Source organism: Emydura macquarii, unplaced genomic scaffold, assembly GCF_026122565.2.
Source record: "Emydura macquarii macquarii isolate MOO-44397 ecotype Brisbane River unplaced genomic scaffold, CSIRO-AGI_Emac_v2 contig_2246, whole genome shotgun sequence".
Taxonomy (NCBI): Eukaryota; Metazoa; Chordata; order Testudines; family Chelidae; genus Emydura; species Emydura macquarii.
In genome coordinates, this window is record NW_027132383.1 from 1,056,961 (window position 1) to 1,076,770 (window position 19,810).

Consider the following 19,810-nt stretch of genomic DNA (forward strand, 5'->3'; position numbering starts at 1 on the left):
GGCCAATGCTCAGCAAAATGAAATTTAAGAGTTATAAATCTAGATTCTTCAGGAAGATATAAATTGTGAGCCTTGCATTGTAACCTAATATTTGTATATTGGATTTAAGAGTAAGGAAGACAATGGGATCCTAACCCCTGCTTGAGTGAAGTGGAAGCATGAAAGACAGCCAAGTATATAAACATCAGCTCTTGTATATTTCTGTTCACTGTGGGCTATTTTATAGGACCCTTGTGATACCAGGATGTCAATGACATTGGGGATGATAGTTACCACCTTCTGATCCCCTGTGCAACCAGGGCACACTGCAAGGAAAGACACCCCACGCCGTCTGCACTCAGAAACCTTGACCTTTTATTAGTTACAGTTCCAGAAAGGATAAACGTTTGCTCTTAGATCTTGTTGAAAGCAGCTATGTCGACACTCTGCACCTGAAATAGAACAAGAAATGCTGCTAAACATCAGAAAACCCGTTCCAGACATTTAGGACGTATAGAAAGCACACTTACTGGGATGGTCTCTTGACAGAAGAGGTTTGCCCTAACCACTCCCAAACTTATCAAGTACAATTCTTTATTAAAAAACATTTCTATAAGTCAATTAGTCAGTCCCATACATGATCATATTTTAAGACTGCCATTATTTAATATTTATATAAGCCCCCAATCAGGATTAGAACCCCATTGTGGGTAAGAAAAGGCCCCAGTACAAAGAGCTTACAAATTAAACTGGTTTCAAACTCACCCTATAGAAAGGTGATAAATTCCATTTTTAATTACAGGCCAGGCCAGGATATAGTTTTAGGACTACATGCTTCCCTGAATCCACAGCAGACTTTCCCATTGATGTCAAAGGAGCGTTTGCATAGATCAAAAGGTAAGAGAGGGCCTTTATGTAGTAAATTAACTATGTTCTCATTTGTCAGTGCGCCTTATTGTAACCTTCAGCACCACTCCGTGGGAAAAACTCAGCCTTCAGGATTGCCACTATTTCTGCTCTCTTTTTCTCTCCCTGTTCCCCATCCATGTGGGTTCTCCTCTCTTCCCCACACAACCACACGCCAATTCCACCTCTGCTATAGACTTCACTTGAACCCATATCCTCATCCCATCGGCTCAAATGATCCGCAACTAATAGTGAATTCCTACCCCTGAAATGTCAACACACTAAGCATCAGAGACCAGCACCCCAACGAGAATGAGGGCACAGGAAGTTCACACCTCCCAGAGCCATAGCTTCAGGCTGTCTGTAAGCTCTGCATCCTTATTCTCTTCGTGTTTTCAAGGTTATCTTCGCAAACATGGGGAGTAAGAACTCAGTTCTTCCTCCCTCTCCCCTCCAATGAAAGTTTAGAGGATGCAAAATCCGAATATAAGGTGGGCCACAAACACATGAAGTGGGTCAAAATCTCTTGAAGGGGCCAAGTGTTTGAAAGCACTACAAGGCACAAGGGGAGGACTTACATAGTCTTCAAACTTGGTGATCTCCTCTTCCAGTATGTCTGTTCCGACCTTGTCATCCTCCACGATGCACTGGATCTGGAGCTTCTTAATGCCATAGCCCACTGGAACCAGCTTGGAGGCTCCCCAAACCAGGCCATCCATCTGTATAGATCGGACACACTCCTCCATCTTTGCCATGTCAGTTTCATCATCCCACTAACAAAGCATAAAAAGGGAACTCAGAAGGTTTATCTACATTAGCGTTAGAGGCTGCAGGACTGTCCATCAGGACTGAAGACTGCAAAATCCTCAACAGGGCAAGCTGAACTGGATCTACATGGCATGCATTCTGAGTCCATACGTAAGTCAGCAACAAAGGGTTTAACACACTATTGCATAAGGCTGCAATCAGGAAAGCAGCGAGGAGATGAGATGGAACTCTTCAGTGCCCAACACAGAACAAGACTGAAAATCATTCATTCTACTTGTACCATGCTAGTTTGCTGAGCAGTGCTCTAGTCAGTGATGCTCCAGTATTCAGACCTTTCCACCCCATGTTTTCCCATCAGTCTCTGTCAAGGAGTCCCATCTTTGATCAAAGGAGCCTTCCCCAGAGGAATCCTCTCTCCAGTGTGACTCAGCATGAAGCGAGACCAAGTTACTGAAAATGATATGGATTCAGCGTACCTAGGGTGAAGTGTTCTTGGAGTGACACGTCACTTCTTCCATCTCAGGGTCTCAGCTTCAAGAACTAATTCTGAGCCCTGGACAGTTGGTAAAAATACTCAGCACTTATCTCATTAGCCCGAAGTGTTATGTAATCCTAGACACTTTTGTTCAATTGTGATTTTATGAGAGAGTTTTGTGCTTTATTGATCTGGGCTTGTATTTCAGGCTTTTATTCCCTATATTTATGATCAGGTGCAAGTTCTTTTTTCAAGGGGTTGTCCATGTGTGGCAAGCCAGTGTGTAAATGTTCAAATATTCTAGCCTGCCACACACTAAATTTGAAACAGGAATATGTCCAAGTGCACTATGGAACTTTTAGTGCATGGTAACATCATCTACCTGCCCAGATAGTAAACAGCAGGCTAGAGAGCTTTAGATTTACACCCCAGGTTCCCACACATTAACTGACCATGTAAACAAGCCCCAAGAGAAGAAAGTTATTCCAAACCAGGGGTGGTACACTGCAGCCCATAGAACATCTGCAACTGCCATCTTTATTATGGAGCAGAACAGCTCACAGATCTCATCATGCAATGCTCCACGCTGATCCAAACAACTGCATGCTGATAGGTTCTGTAATTTGTGGGCCAAATCATCTACAATGGGCAGCTGCAGTCTGCAAGTTAGCTGTAACCCACACACTCTTGTACTGTTACAATCTCAGTACAGGCACCCCACTTTAGAGCCAAAACATCAGTTGTGTAAGAAATTGCTGAAGTTGCTTACAGGCTTGACATCCAGAAGGATGGAAGACTTGGCAATGAGGCCAGGTTTTTTAGATTTCTTCTCTGCATACTGGCGTAATCGCTCTTCCCGAACTTTGGCAGCCTCCTGGTCTTCCTCTTCATTGTCACTGCCAAATAGATCAATGTCATCATCCTCATCCTCATCAGCCTCAGACGGTCCTCCTTTCATTGCTGGTGAAGCAGAAGGGAGTTCCACTTTCTTTGGGGGAGTAACGCGTGATTCCACCTTCATTGGGATGACATGCTTTATGGAAACAATGGGCCAAAAAAGGAGAAAATAAATGCAAGTGTAAAACAAAGCAGCAAACTCCCCCCTCTGACTTGCCAAAACAAGACTATGCCACCATCCAAAGGCAAGAGCTGAAAGTCATAGAATCGTATCATAGAATATTAGAGTTGGAAGGGACCTCAGGAGGTATCTAGTCCAACCCCCTGCTCAAAGCAGGACCAACCTCAGCTATATCATCCCAGCCAGGGCTTTGTCAAGCCTCAGCTTAAAAACCTCTAAAGATGGAGATTCCACCACCTCCCTAGGTAACCCATTCCAGTGCTTCACCACCCTCCTAGGGAAAATGTTTTTCCTAATGTCCAACCTAGACCTCCCCCACTGCAACTTGAGATCATTGCTCCTTGTTCTGTCATCTGCCACCACAGAGAACAGCCTAGCCCCATCCTCCCTGGAACCCCCTTTCAGGTAGTTGAAGGCTGCTGTCAAATCCCCCCTCATTCTTCTCTTCTGCAGACTAAACAAGCCCAGTTCCCTCAGCCTCTCCTCATAAGTCTTGTGCTCCAGCCCCCTAATCATTTTGGTTGCCCTCCGCTGCACTCTCTCCAACTTCTCCACATCCTTTTTGTAGTGGGGGCCCCAAAACTGGACACAATACTCTAAATGCGGCCTTACCAATGCCGAATAGAGGGGAATAATCACTTCCCGCAACCTGCTGGCAATGCCCCTCCTAATTCAGCCTAATATGCTATTAGCCTTCTTGACAACCAGGGCACACTGCTGACTCATATCCAGCTTTTTATCCACTGTTACCCCTAGGTCCTTCTCTGCAGAGCTGCTGCCCAGCTCGTCGGTCCCCAGTCTATAGTCGATCCCCAGTCTATAGTCATGCAGCCAGAGCTTGGTCCTTATCTTCAAGGCACTCAATGGCCTGGGTCCAGCATATCTAAAAGAGCTTAAGTGCCAGGCACACTTCTGCAAGTTGCCTGGTCTAAACAGCACAGCAGCAAGTGCACTTAAAAATAACCCCCAAAACAAATCACTCCAGTGCACAAACAATTCCTTCTGTGGGGAAGGGAGGGAGAGAGAATGAACCACGTTACGTATGTTAATCTCACTGCTCAATGCCCTACTGGAAGACAGTTAGGGTTTGTCTACACAGCCAAGAAAAACCATGGTTGACTTGTGCCAGCCAACACAGGCTCATGGGGCTTGGGCTCCCACCCCACAGGGTCCAAGAGCCCAACTCCAGCCCGAACCTGGAAGTCTACACAGCAACGAAAAAGCCCTGAAAGCCAGAATTGGCCAGCACAGGCCAGCCATAGGCTTCGCAGCTGTGTAGACCTACCCTGAGATATTGATGAAGGCACTATAAAAAGAGTCTTTATAGAATATAATACAAAAGGGCAAACGTTAGTTTCATTAAAGGTCTCCAACGCATCCTCCAAGCTGGTGCAAGATGCAATGGGTGCAGGTTATTCAGGTCCCAGAGATATTATTTTTTCCTCTCCTACCTGAGGTAAAGATTCTCCAGGGGGGAAGGCTTGTGAGAACCAAAGAGATCCCCAAGTATGTCCATCTGTATAGGTGTCTACTTGCTATATATCTAATATGTGCCAAGAAGCTTCGTTTTCTTGGTGTGCTCCCATTTACACACAATGGGGTTAACCTCCAGCAAGTCTAAACTGCTGGCTTAGCATCACTACCGCCTTTGGCAGAACTCTGCAAATTTAGCCCATCTGAGGATCTGGCCCATCACCTCTCCTCTTCACTGGGCCTAAAGCAGAATACCTGCTCTGCATCCACACTTGGGCTGGGATGAGGGAGAAAGAGCAGCTCTAGAAGGCTCTGCTGGGGAGGCCTTAGTGATCTCTCCACACGTTGGCCCCCTCCTTAGCAGGCGGCAGGAAGTATTCAAATTGACCTGGTGCCTTGAGGAGTCAATTACCTGGGTCGGTGGTGTTGGTGAGGGATGGTGAGAGGTGGAGGATTTTTCTAGTACATTCAGGCGAGTTTCCAGCTTGGAGATGGCCAGCTGAAGATCTGCAACAACTAGAAAACGGAGAAAGAACCAGCTCATCTTACTGGGTCAGCAAATAGCAAAAGGCGCAGCAATAATTCTCTGGTCAGGTCGGGATTAGTTTATTTTCACTCTAGGCAGGCTACTAAGCAAACTGCACCTGTCCCAACTAGAGAGAAATCCTCACTTCAATGTTAATAAAACCACCAACAAAATATACATATTCACAAAGCTTCACCAACTTACACTGAGCAGTCAGCAAGGTGTGCCTGCCTCTAGTTACCCAAGTCCAACTTGTTTTCTTGCCACAGACATCTCACTTACCACTGCGGAGATTTTGGTTCTCCACCTCCAGGTTAGCAATTCTGGTGACAAGCTCATTTTGGTCACCACCAGGCCCAGGAGAAGAGGTCGTGCTTGCACTCTGCAACAAGGGAAATCAAGATGAAAAACCAGCCTGTTCATTCAGTTCTCAGACTAAGACAGACAGGCTGACTCTTTAAAGAAGGAAAAGCAGAATCACAACATTGGGAAAAAGAAGAGATTTTATAGGCTAGTGAGGAAAGACCAATTTTTATCTCAAGCCTCTAAAACCAAATATTAAACACACAAGTTAGAATGCAAGTCCTGTGCCACTGAATTTCTGGTGGAGACGGCTGACTCAGAACACCACATTTCTGTAGTCCCAAACTGGGCTATCTTAATATCTGCATCTCTAGCACCTTTTAGAGCTTCACTCATGCACCTCAAAACATTTACAAACATTAGTTGCTATAACACCCCTGACGGGGGAGGGGGCAGGGGGGGAGAGCTTCAAGTTACAGATAAGGAAGCTGAGGTACAGAGAGCTGAAGTGACTTAGCTAAGGTCATACAGTAAATCAGTGGCAAAGGTAGAAATAGAATATACGAATATAAAATTAGCAAAAGACTCAAAAACTTGTTTGCTGTTAGGTTTTTAAGTACATCAGAAGCAGGAAGCCTGCCAAACAATCAGAGGGGTCCACTAGACCAGTGTTTCTCAACCTGGGGGTTTAGAGGGGTCGCAAGTGCAGAGCTGGTATTGGGGGTGGCAAGAAAGGCAATTGCCTGGAGCCACAGGGGCGCCATGAAACTAAGTTACATGCCTCAGCCCCATGGGGGTGGGACTCAGGCTTCAGGGGTACAGTAGTTTGGAAAGGTTAAGAACCACTGCACTAGACGATCAAGGTGCTCAAGGAGCACTCAAGGAAAACAAGGCCATTGTGGAGAAGTTAAATTAATTCTTTGCATCATCATCTTAAATGCAGAGGATGTGAGGGAGATTCCCACACCTGAGTCATTCTTTTTAGGTGACAAATCTAAAAACTTTCCTAGACTGAGGTGTCAATGGGAAGAGGTTTTGGAACAAACTGATTAAACAAACAGTGATTGGGTCACCAAGACTAAATGGGATTCACCCAAGAGTTCTGAAGGAACTCAAATATGAAACTGCAGAACTATTAACTATGACACTTAACTTATCATTTAAATCTGCTTCTGTACCAGATGACTAGAGGATAGCTAATGTGACACTGATTTTTTTTTAAAAAGCTCCAGATGTAATCCTGGCAATTGCAGGCCAGTAAGCCTAACTTCAGTACTAGGCAAACTGGTTGAAATTATAGTAAAGAACAAAATTATCAGACACACAGATGAACACGATTTGTTGGGAAAGAGTCAACATTGCTTTTGTAAAGGGAAATCATGCCTCACCAATCTATTCGAATTCTTTGAGGGAGTCAACAAACATGTGGACAAAGATGATCCAATGGATGCAATGTGCTTAGACTTTCACAAAGCCTTTGACAAGGTTCCCCACCAAAGGCTCCTAAGCAAACTAGGCAGTCATAGGATAAAGAGGGACAATCCTTTCATGGATCACTAACCAGTTAAAATATAGGAAACAGAGGGTAGGAATAAATGGTCAATTTTCAGAATGGGGAGAGGTAAATAGTGGTGACCCCCATGGATCTGTACTGAGACCAGTGCTGGTCGACATTCATAATGATCTGGAAAAAGAGGTAAACCATGAGGTGGCAAAGTTTGCGGACACTACAAAATAACTCAAGATAGTTAAGCCAAAGCAGACTGCAAAGAGTTACAAAGGGATCTCACAAAACTGGGGTAGACTGGGCAATAGAATAGTAGATGAAATTCACTGTTGATAAATGCAAAGTAATGCACATTGGCAAACATAATCCCAACTATGTATACAAAATTATGGGGTCTAAATTAGCTGTTACCACACAAGAAAGATCTTGGAGTCATTGTGGGTAGTTCTCTGAAAACATCTGCTCAATGTGCAGCAGCAGCCAAAAGAGCTAACAGAATGTTAGGTGCCATTAGGAGAGAGATCAATAAGAAAACGGTGAAGACAAAGCCACTATATAAAATCATGGTACGCTCACATTTTGAATACTGTGTGCAGTTCTGGATGCCCCATCTCAAAAAAGACATATTAGAAACAGAAAAGGTATGGAGAAGGCAACAAAAGTAATTAAGGGCATGGAACAGCTTATGACTGGGACTGCAGTAGCCCCCACATGGTCTTGTGTCCTGGACACCAGGGATACTCCGGCAGTTTTGGTTTTTTAAAGCCCCAAACTAGTCTTTTTGTGGCTGCACCGCTATAGCTTGGCTCTGAAGCATGATCCCAAGCTTGGTGGGGGTCAGCAAAGGCTGGGACTGCTGTGGAAGCAGCAGGAATAAGAGGAGCATTTTCTATCTTTCTAACAACCTCCTCCAACTATAAGAGGCGCACACAGGAACACACTTTGAAGAACGCCAGATTCAGCCCTCAGCTAAAGATTACTGTTCTGATACAAGGCTTTGGATTAGTGGGCAGATCTTAGAAGAAACTTCCTGCTCCTGGACCCTGAGAGTGTGGCTTCCAGGTGGCACTGAAGATACCAAAATCATTCTCATCCAAAGAGGAAACCATTCATGATAGGCCCAGGCCTGAAAACAGGTGCAGACCTGGAATCTGGGTCTTTAGCTTGGAGGGCTAACCTATTGAGTCCTTAAGACCTATCTACTTTAACTGTAAGCTCTGACAGTCTGCCTAGGGACAGTCTACATGAAAGAAAGCTCCTGAGTGTACAGCGCAGCACTGGGTGGCAAATACATTGCAAGAATTCATCAGATCACCGGGGCCTATACACTGTAGCATGCAGTTTGTGTCCAAATAGGGGCTGCTTCTTCCTCCAGTTTATTCTCAAATGACAGACAACCGGTGCGTTAGTTGTCCCCATCTCCAAAAGGACTTACAGTCAAGTGGCCTGACTTTCTCTTGGGTTGGGCAGGTGGGACTTCTTGGGGGCTATTCGAAACGGTCTTGCGCTGGAAAGGGTGAAAGGTTTGGGAGTTTTAAAGATAAACAACATGAAAAGGGATGAAAGCACTTCACTCATGCTAGGGTGGGGCATTCAAATGCAGGTGTCACAACTGCATGCAGGAAAACCATTCAGATTCATCCTGGCAGGGAGCCATATCTCCACAGCATCCATGTTCAAAAACACTGCTGTGCTAAACAAAGATCCAAGTGGACAGGGTGGAAAACAGCATTATATTAAAGCTTCCTTGTCAGCTTTGGCTTGAACCTGCTGGGATAAAATGCAGTATATATGCTAAGTGTTAACACTGCCAGCTTATAGTTACACATCCTAGTACTTCCCAGCAGGTACAGTCAGATGGTGACAGGACTAAGAATCAAGAGGTCTGGATTCTATTACCAGCCCTGACGTTGACTTGCAGTACAACCTTGGGCCAATTTCCCTATCAGCAGAATAACATAAGAAAGTGCCCTATACACATGCTAAGTATCATTGTATTATGTAGCATTTTTTATTTTCAAAGCACTGTAAAAAAAAATCAACTAATTAACCCTTAGCACTCTGGTACGACAGGTAAGTATCCCCATTTTACAGAGGGGAAACCAATGCACAGAGGGTATCTCTGGCACAGCAATCTGGAGGCATGACTGAGGCACATGCAGGTGGACACAAGCTAGCTCTGATCAAGCTCATTCACCAGGAACAGTGGTGAAGTCACGGCAGCATGGTCCAGCCGCCTGAGTTTGTACCCAGGGTCCCAGGTGGGACTGTACTCTGTCAGCTAGCCTGTGCCCCTGCAGCTTCACTGCCATTTTCAGCAAGCTACCTTGACCAAAGCTAGCTCAGATATGCGCATATGTACTGCAATCACACCTCCTGAATGCCATGTAGACATATCCAGATAAGTTAATTGACTTCCTTAAGGTCAGACTGAATCAACAGCACTGAGGATTAACTGAGGCGTTCCTAGCTCCTAGCCAGAAGCAAAATCCAGTAGACCACACTCACTCTTCTCCTACAGGCAAAGACAAACTAAACAAACAGCTCACATGACAAAAATTGTCAGCAACAGCTTCCCCCACCTTCCCAAATTGGTGTTGAAAACAATTTAACTGCTGGCAAACATAGGACAACCAGAGTGATCACCAGTCATTTCCTAGTAGAGACTCACCTTACAATCCCCACTCAGTAAGCCAGAAGATTTGCAAGGCTAAAATTCATTGACACTCAGCAATTTGTACTCTTTCAGCTCTATTTACAACATCCAGTCCAACAACAAAATACAGCTAGTTTAATGAAATGAGTGAATAAGGACAATAGTCTCTTCCATATATTATTTAAACCCATTTCCTTCCCCTCCATCCATGTCACAGGCACAAGAAAACAAAGATTAGGCAAGGATGATGATTCAACAGACAAAGTATCTTAGCTGTAGAAAAACGATACAACCGTACAGTAAGATCTTAAAGAATAAACCTGGCTGGTTCTGCTAAGGAGGGCACAATATTTTTGTTAAGAACATGGAAGACAGTTCACAATTTGAAAAAAGTTAAAAATTCCAAAGCCCAGTGTCCGAAACGTTTCAAAATGCACCAAATTCATTTTGCTGAATTTGAGTAACATACCTCCGCTTCACATACCATAAAAGTTTAACCCCTTTTCTCTTTTTTTGGAAGCTGTTACACAGTATTTGTGGCATCCAAAACTATACCCTTGCAAAACAGCTTTCATAGAACCATAGCCCTACATAATTTGGTGACTGTGGAATTTATTGTAAAAGTCACATCTGGCTCCAGACATGTGTCCCAGCATTTAAAGTTCTGTTTTAAATAAATAAATTATATTTATTTCTGTCCTTTATGGTTGTGAAGTGAACCTTAAAGACAGGACTGGAATAAACAACACTATATTGGTTTCTAAGTACGCATACAAACTGAAACAATAGTTGAGAAGTGTGAATTGCCCCATTTGGATCAAGGAGTTAAAATCTGAAGCCTCAAGATGACAGTTTAAATATCAGCATTGCTAACTATTTCACTACTGGTAGCTGGACATTTCTGCTAAAATTATTATGTTCATCTCAATCCCAAGACAGCACTCTTATTTTTGGGGGGAAAGGCGTTTAGTTGTATGTGGTTTGAGGAAAAGGAGTACTCACCTATTTCATGTTTCACATGCTTGTACTAATCAATAAACAGACTTCAAACTTTACAGAGCCCTCACTGAGAAACAGTCAGACTTTGGAAAATATACTAAGATTATGAAGTGATTACGATAAATTTTGTGATTGCAGTTAAGGAATTATTTAAGCAGCATAAAAGCCAGTTGCAAATGTTTTGTATTATGCTGCATCACAGATTGTGTTCTCTCTATTTATAGCATGGCTACATTTAACTTATGGAACCCTGTAGCTCAACTGAGCTGGAGTAAATTTGCTCCAACAGCCTTTTTTCCTCTCAAACAAGGAAATTAAAACCTGCCCTGAGGCAACATTAACATTTCAAATTTAAGCCACAAAAAGAGTTTTGGGTTAACAAAAGCTATACCTGCAACCTGAATATTTAGAAAGGCAGTTAAACAGAGCTGTGCAATTGAACAAGTTAACATTCACGTCCAGTTTCACATTAGCAAAGTTATTGTATTAACAGTTTTGTATTTAATATTAAACGGATATATTTTAAAAATGGGAACTGTGCCCACATAATGTGTCTGGCAAAATGGGCAATGGAGTGCAGCAGGTCGGTGTGGAAAAGCCCCTCTGCTGGCTCATGTTAGGTGGTCATTTTGCAGGGTTACAGAGATTAGGAAGAGAAAGACTGACAGACAGGCCCTGGAAACAGGGACATTCCAGGTTTTCAGGGATTCACGGCTAAATACATTTATTCCTATGTGCAATCAAGTGTTTTTCCTTCTTACTTTTGATTAAAAGATGCCAAAAGGAAATATAGTGCAAAAAACAAACATAAGGATGAGAATTCAAATGCAAAAAAAGTTGGACATTCAAAGATTAAGGTACCCACAGCATCACTGACTTGGTCACATTGAGCATGTTATCTGTAATATTTACAAGTTCAGATATCTTGTGTGTGGGAACTTTAGTTTTCAGTTCCTGATTTCAGTGGAATTAGATGCTTAGCTTTTAGTGCACTGAATTAAAAGTGCATAGAGCTGCACAGCAGTCTGCCAAGGAAAACACTACAAGGCAGAAATCTCAGTCTGCCTGGATAAGCCCCAAGTATTGCATAGGTGCAGGCAAGTAAAAAAATCCATGGAAGTTTTGCCTAGTTATGTAGTGAGGAATGTAGATCTAGCCCTGTAGCTTTCCCATAGGCCCCAGTCATCTGACCCTTTCCAGTTTACGGTTGACACTTGTACTAGAATATACTTTTGTAATTAAGAGTTTAAAATGGTAAACCTAGCAGCAAGCTGAATAAGACGCTGCTCCATTACAAAATGCAATTACAGTGCAGCACTTCCTTTCTAGTCTCAAGCAGCTGCAGAATTGAAATGCAAGGGAAAAAGAATGCAAATGCATACATACAAAATACACAGAAAATTAGATCTTCCTCTGATCTCAGAACAAATGACCACTCAGTTTTACTTTGAGAAGTACACACGTAATACAGGAGTCTACCCTGCCTGTCTTCAATGTAATACAGAACTGCCCACTTACAAATAGTTATAAGTGCACTAACCTGGGTAAAGTAAGAGTGAAAGGTTGTGATAAAAGGGAATGAGATGGGGAAAGCCTAAACAGCAGTTACATTATATGCATTCTGATCCAGATATTATTCTGAGATGCATGGAAGTACTATGATCCATTTATGGATGTCACATTATTACCCTAATAATTCATTAAACATTGAGGATAGGGGAATGATTTATGGGAAAGGCTTGGAAGGTATCTAAAATTCTGTCTCTGTAAACATACTTTAAACCAGATAAAAGAGCATCAACTAGTGGAGAAGAAAGGAAATTTGGGATAGTTTAAAATTCAGAATTGTTAATGCATTTTATATGAGCCCAGCCCAACCCAGGTGGGATCAAACTTTCTTCACCTAGTACATGGAGCTGGCCCAACGCACACAGCTGTAAACTGAGTATCTCCAGATTTATTTATTTTTTGGTGGGGGTGGAGGAAGGGCATCCAATTCTCCAATGGCTCACCATTTAATTAATCAAGAGCATGTTTGGTCTTAAGTATGCGCTACAGATGTCATTGAACTCAATGTGCAAGCTTTTTCCTACAGTCTTCCAAGAAGGCAAACCCAACTCAAGTTCGAGGTGTAGTACAAAGAGAGCCTGAGAAATGAGGCCTGGTATAAGGGACCTAATGTAAGGCCTAAGGCCCAAACACGGTCAAGCCTTGCTAATATAAAGAAGTTAGCAAGAGTCAGGTCAAGTCAGGCCCTGCCCTGTTACAAAGTAGATGCCTGCTTGCAGGTTCACTATCTGATACATGAACTTGGCAAGAATAGGGCTGGCATTGCAAATACGCAAGCTCTCCTAGGCACTAACTATTCACATAAACATATTCCAGAAGGGTGGTATCAGAACACCAAAGTTATGATGTAAACACACTCCTCAAAGATGGTACAGGGACACACGAACCTCTCCTAAAGATAAGGTCAGGATGACAGGATGATGGAGAGAGAGGTTTAGAGCAAACCAACATGTGCTAGGTAAAAGGTGGTAATGGACCATGTCAGAAGGGCAATATGTAATTTGTTTGTATCAGTGTATAAAACGGGCTCTCAGAGGGAGTTCTTTGTCCGAGCCTGGGCGGAACAGAAAGTCCCACCATTCACTGAGCCGTGTCCATTGTTACAGGTATACATGTCTTAGTATTCCCAGTCTACCAGGTGCTATTACCGTGCTTCGTCAGCAAAAAACCTAGCGGGGTGCCTTCGCTTCTGAATCCAGGTCTGTGGATTTAGTGAGGCATTGGATCGGAATCTCCTGTACTGGCTACCTCATCAAAGTCAGTGCAGCACACAGAGAGAACACACACACACACAGCCAACACCTGACAACAAGGGGTAAAACCTCATGCACATCAGCACCCAGAAGCTCTTCCTAATTTACTACTATGTCAGAGTAGATGCTGGTGACCTGGCTCTGGAAACAAGCTGGAAGGTTTGATCATGCTTAAATATAAAGTTTTTCCCACACTGCACTTCCTACAAGAATAGGGCCAGGTTTTCATCCACATTGAGAGCAGCCTATTCCAAATGTAAAGGGTTGCTTACAACACTTAACACTATGACCTGGATACCTCAAACATTTCACTGAATGCTTCCTCATCCCACCTCAAAGGGTGTTAAGTAACCCCATTTTACAGATGGGGAATGCATGTACAGAGAGGTTAAGTGACTTGCCTAAGTCTGTGGGAGAGCAGGGAATAGAACTGAGAACTTCTAAGTCCCAGTCCAGTGCCTTAAACACAAACAATAATTCTGTGGTTACAGCACTGCACAGAAACTGGGTTCAATTCCCAGCTGTGTCAGGCTTTCTGTGTCCCCTCAGGCAAGTTGCTTCATCTCTGTGTCTCAGTTCCCCATCTATAAAACTGAGAAAACACCACCGCCTTTGTCTTGTCTATGTAGACAAAGTCTTTCAAAACTGGGATTGCATTATACTGTATGTCTGTACAATGGGGTCCTCTTATCTCATTCAGGACTCTAAACACCACTGCAATACAAATAATAAAAGCCCCTTCCATTGTCTTTTTGGGAAACAGGGTTTGCAAAAGAGTAGACTATATTTGAAGACATTCGCTATCTCTAGTCCCCATGGCATGTGTGAACACTGGGAAAAAATGTATACAATCTCCCACATTTGCAAGGCGAGTGCACCTGGACTTCCAATTTACTGTACAATCACATCACAAAATAAATCAGAAGTTCTTTGCTTTCACATACAGTACTGATGATTCAATGCATTCCAGCTGTAACGCTGTTCTGTGTGTACACATTAAAGGTACAGAATAGGAAAATGTTAATATCAAACAGGTGAGCTAAAATGAGTGATTATAAAAGCAAAGGTGTCCATGCAAAGCAGAATGAAAGGTATGTGCAAATAAATGTTTCTGGCATCATTTTTTTTAAATCTTTTGGGGAGATGCAAACCACTACCTCAGATTCCTTCCACCACACCGTATTTACACATCTGTAGATATGACTGTCAAACTGCAGTATTACTATTTGCAACAGATCCATGAAATGCAACCAGGAAAAATGAAGTTCTTCCATCTTCCTAACTCTACCCAGAGACAGAGAACAATTAGCTCTATTTTCAGGTTATCAAGCTGATGTCCCCATACTTGGGCTCTCCTTCCCACCATCAAAATCCTGGATACTAAGCATAAAAACCAACAGGCCTCCGATGTCATTCTGCAAATGTAGTATCAAACAGTTTGTTCTGTGAGCTATGAGAATAAAATTCAAGTATCTTGTCTCATCAGGCTATAAAGCAATGTGACACATATATGCTATTCTGTACAGCTGCTTTTGGCGCTTGTATTGTGACAGTCCATAATTTATAATGATCCTTTAGAAACTTAGAAACTGAAAGCTAGGGAATTTAACATTTCAGATCTGTCTTTCTTCACACGTCTAAGAGCAGAAGCCAACAGCTCATACTGCATAGCTGTGCACCAACACAGAGGATGGTAGCAGTTATTCAGTATGTTGCACTACAGATGCACATGGTGCTTTACAAGAAAAATTAAGATGCAGTGTCTGCCCCAATGCCAAGATAAGGCAAGATCAACAAGAGATAATAAACAAGAAAGGAGAGTGGGACAGGTCATTAAAACCATGCATGTGCTTGGTGAGCACTGCAGGTATCTTGAGGGTTACACAGTGGTTGTAGGTTTGCTGTGTTCTTATGGAGCCACTTGAACATAAGACTCAGGTCTTCCAAGGAGTGGCTGCAGAAGGGAGCCGCTGCCTAAGTACCCGGGTGCACTGCCCCCGTCTCCAGGGCTGTAGCAGGGAGCATAGCTCCTGTAGCAGGGAGCATGGCAAAGCGCTGCACATGGGTCCCTAAGCGCTGGGGTCTCTGCTGGAGCCAGAGGGAGGGGAGAACTGGAGGGGGGAGAACTGGAGATCTTCCTCGCTGAACTCCTTCCCTCTAACTGAAGTGGGGGGAAGCAGGCTGCTGGTGGAGACTGGTGGCCCTTCAGGGTTGTAAATATTATTTTATTTTACAATATTTATTCAAATTACATTTGTGGCCCTCAAGCCAAAAAGGTTGGGAACCACTGCTTTAGAGTCTCCACCGCACAATTCTCATATTTGCCACTTTAAGAGATTTGTGGTGCCAGTCTTAAATCGGCAACATCTTCCCCTCCAGAACCCTGCTGCCAAAAAGGGAAAGTCGTCGTCCTTTTTTTGGCGGTGGGTATCCCTCCTTGAAACCTCTTAAAGTGGCAATGTTAGTGGACCCCACAGCGAAACGGTAGTGCCGAAAACTGCTGATGCTGTGCCGCCGAAAATGGGCAGAGTGCCTGAAATATTCGGCGGAGAGCACTGCATGGCCCCTTCAAAGTACAGGTTTTGTGATTTCGGCCTGTCACCTTGAGCGAGTTTGACACCCCTGCCCTAGGTCTTATTACCAGTGGGGGGCCTGGAGAGGAAAGAGAGAAGAAAAAAACTTATAATTAATGTTGCCTGAGAAGTTGAGCTTGATCTCCATTAAGAAGAAGTTTCAAAGCCCATTCCACTTTCTATTCCTATCTGAAAGGCTTTGAAATCTGTCTTTGATTGTTGGCTGAATTCTACATACTCCAGAATGTTTAGACCCTATTCGAGTCTTCCATCTTAGATTTAAAGATTTATACTGAAAACCCAAGCAGATTATGGAAGATTAGAAGTTTACTGGTTATTTCAATGCAGATTGACCAGCTTGCTGAGGTCGTTAGCGATTGCAGTGTCACCAGAAAAGCAGTCAGCACGTCAATCAATGGTAAAACGATTTACTCCCAAGCACTACCTTCCTGAGTAGATATTTTAAACATCACTTGTTTCCCCTCTTTCACTTCCAAAACATATAAACTGTTTTCAGGACCAATTTCAAAAGCAAATCTAACCCTTTTCTCTTGTTTTTTCCCCTTCTGCCTGCTGTCTTTGCATCAAATTCCAAGTCACCAATTTTGTGCTGAGCAGCTTTACTCCTGTGAATGATCTCAGTTATTCCAGCACAGAAGAATATACCTGAACTTGACACTACAAAAATAGCAAGCCCGATGAGAGGACCAGGGAAAAGCAGTTCCCTTCATTCCTGTTTGTCTACCCAAGATATCTGGGTCACAACTAATCTTGTAACAGGCATATTTTGCATTCGAAGTAAATAGCCAGGAAGTACTGGTCTATCAGTACATAGGCCCAGACACCAGATAGTTCTATTTTTGCACTTGTTTAGCATCTTCCATCTGAGGATCTCAATATTTTACAAATATTCTTTTGCCTCAAAACCTTGCTGTGAAGTAGCTGACTATTTTCTCCATTTTACAGATGAGAAAACTGGTGGATTAGAACCTGGTTGCTATCCTTTCTCCCCCAATAAGTCAGCACAACACTTCTTAATACATGATCTAAATTCCATTCTGAACGATCACCATGATTAAAAGAGCCAGCTTTGTGACACAAAGACTATGTATCAGCAGCAAAAAAAATTGGTCCAGCAACTTGATATTACCAAGCTATTATAATAGTGTTCAGAGTTAAAACTAGTAGCCAAGCTTGGTTCCCTGGAAACGGTAGATGGAAGATGCCATTTCTTTGCACATACCCTAACTGAAAGCAAAGAGGAAAGAGAAGGTGGTAGTTCAGTGTACCCCAGTATACCAACATGTCCCTGCTGACAGACAAGTGCTGTTCCTCTGCTGCTCAGCAGGGCTATTTTAACTATGGTTTGGTTACATGTTAGTTAAGGCTTATGGGAACAAACAAACATTCCACTAGGAGAAAAGTAAGAAATGCACAGCCCTTGAAGACACCAATGAATTTTAGCCCCAATACAATTAGCCTTTAATTTTAAAGCCATTGTACTATGTATGGTAAGCAGTGACACAGCATGCATTTCTGCTAATATAGGATGTTCTTGATAAAAGGAGCTAGTCTGGTGGTACACAGCACTGCACACCTTGTCCATCTCCTCTAGCTTACAACAAGAAGCCACACAATCTATGGAATTAATCATAGTGGAGGAGATCTGTGAGATGCGTCATAGCTAAAAATGATTGCAGGTAGCCAGCTGGTGAGAGAGCTCGGGTACTCACTCCGGCCAGCGATTTCTGGATATTCTCCCTGGCTCTGGCAATGTCGCGTAGGATCGTGCTGGCTCCGTTCTCCTGCAAACAGCGCAGAAAGAACCAAGATATTTTTAAAAATAAGACATGAGAAATTGCTGTGGGCAGTTAAGAGGGGAAGATTGGATTTTTCTGCAACGATTAACTGCGTATTGAAAAAGCTGCCTCCAAGCAGCAGCAGCTGGGAACAAAGAAGTATGGAGCGCAACGACTGCATCTTAGCATTGGTCACATCAGGCTGTGCCTCCGGAACAGCGTTCAGTTGCAGAGTTTTGTGACATCAACGTTTTGCTGCTCCCCACTTTTATTACTCTGACAGTCTGGCACAGCCATCACTCAGGCAGGTTGTCAAGATTACATTAGTGCATCCCTGGAGCTCTAGTTAGGCAGCTAATTTCCTTAAAAGATTAGGTGTGAACTTTATGCTGGTGAGAAGGGTCAGAGTCCTGCTGATGGAAATCTTCTATTCCAAAAGTAGGTGTGGTCCAAGCGGTGGCTGTGCTAGCTTTCCCAGCTTTATGTGCCAAGTCCCTGCGCTGGGACAAGAGTTCAGCTTCCAGGGTCCAGCTACTCCTTGGCTCTCTGAGACTACCAACAAGAGTACCAATTATAGCAGTGGTTTCTGTGATATGAACTCCTGCCCTTTGGAAACTGGACTGGGCACCCACACTCATTTCACCTGGGACACCCATCAACCACAAATAATTCCAAACTAGCACAGCACTTCCAAATTTGATGACTTTTTTTAAATTTTAAGGAGGACTCCTAAACCTTACTAGGAAGGGATTGTTGTAATAAACAGCTTTAAGAGCTTCGGTCAGTTGGGTTTCAGGCCATTTCTGGCAAGTTAAATTTCTTCTTCGCTGAATGTTCCTCATACTACACAAAGCAGATTCTGAAGCACAACTCTGCTCTAATGTTTTACCTATAACCTCCAATTTTTTAACACAATGTAGGAACATCTGTCCTTCAAAGGAACGTTGTGCTACTGCTGTGGTAGCATAGCCAGCAGAAATTAGGCAGAACATGCCTCGAAGCTACTAAAGCATTGACCTTTGTTTAAAAGCCCAGCCCTGCTACTCGCAAAACAGCCATTACAAGGTTTCAAGCAGCTTTCAATGGAATTAAATGCATATATGCAATTAACAGTCCTTTACATTTTAAGAAAGGGTTATAGCATCACTGCTCCCTACATCAATCTAGTTGTAGAGGTGCAGACACCTCAGGAATGTAAATGAGCCACGCTGCCTACTTCATGCTGGGACTGGAGTTTGCTTCCTCTGCTCTTCTCCTGCTTCTATCATCACTGCTCTGCTACAGACAGATCATATGTACAGCTTCACCGCTTCGGCCTACTGTTAACACAGCAGGGGAAGCCAGAAAGAGAATGTGGGTCACAGTCTCTCTGGTGCTCTCTTTAGCACCATTATACTACCGTCATGCACCCAATCTCCAGGACATGATGGGCAAAAAAGCAGCTTGGAAACTCCAGAACCCTGGCTCCCTGGAACAACAAGAAACTGCTAGATATCGTAACAGTTGCTTACATATGTCACTCCCTAGCACACCTTTCCATCCTCCCATATTACCTCAGCATTTGTTCTCAGATCTTGTGAATGGGATTATAAATTGCTTGCTGATAGGTCATAGATCCTATTTGTGCCCCTGCCACAAGTAGGCCCACAAGTAACCTGAAGAATTAGGAAAAGACCAATTGTTGTGAACAATAACCCAGTTTCCCCTCCACACGTCTGTTTCACCCCATTCACATAGTTGAATCTTGTCTTATACATAGGCAAATTGGCTTCATATCTACCACTATATTTTGAACATTAGTTTTCAAACTGTAGCCTGTGGAACACTCGAGGGGTTCTTTGTGGTCCACAGAACAAAACATTTTGAAAACCAAATAGCAGGGAATTTGGCGACAAGACTGGAGAAGCCAAGAGAGGATCTCTTATAAATTGGTCTCCAGAATAGGA

The 19,810-nt window shown here is 43.2% G+C and overlaps 1 protein-coding gene across 5 annotated transcripts in view; it reads right to left on the reverse strand.

The window, feature by feature from the left end:
• Positions 1–332: 332 nt before the first annotated feature.
• EEF1D (eukaryotic translation elongation factor 1 delta) overlaps positions 333–19,810 on the reverse strand; it is a 34,078-nt gene continuing 14,600 nt past the window's right edge. For 2 of the 5 annotated variants that reach the window (XM_067560083.1, XM_067560084.1), the window contains exons 3-9: positions 17,799–17,870; positions 8,451–8,522; positions 5,488–5,587; positions 5,092–5,195; positions 2,898–3,161; positions 1,464–1,658; positions 333–431 (exon numbers count right to left, since the gene is read on the reverse strand). In XM_067560083.1, the coding sequence (XP_067416184.1) occupies positions 393–431; positions 1,464–1,658; positions 2,898–3,161; positions 5,092–5,195; positions 5,488–5,587; positions 8,451–8,522; positions 17,799–17,870 (846 nt within the window). In that variant the 3' untranslated portion in view covers positions 333–392. The remainder of the gene's footprint in view (positions 432–1,463; positions 1,659–2,897; positions 3,162–5,091; positions 5,196–5,487; positions 5,588–8,450; positions 8,523–17,798; positions 17,871–19,810) is intronic. The other 3 variants (XM_067560082.1, XM_067560081.1, XM_067560086.1) reach the window with 3 other exon arrangements.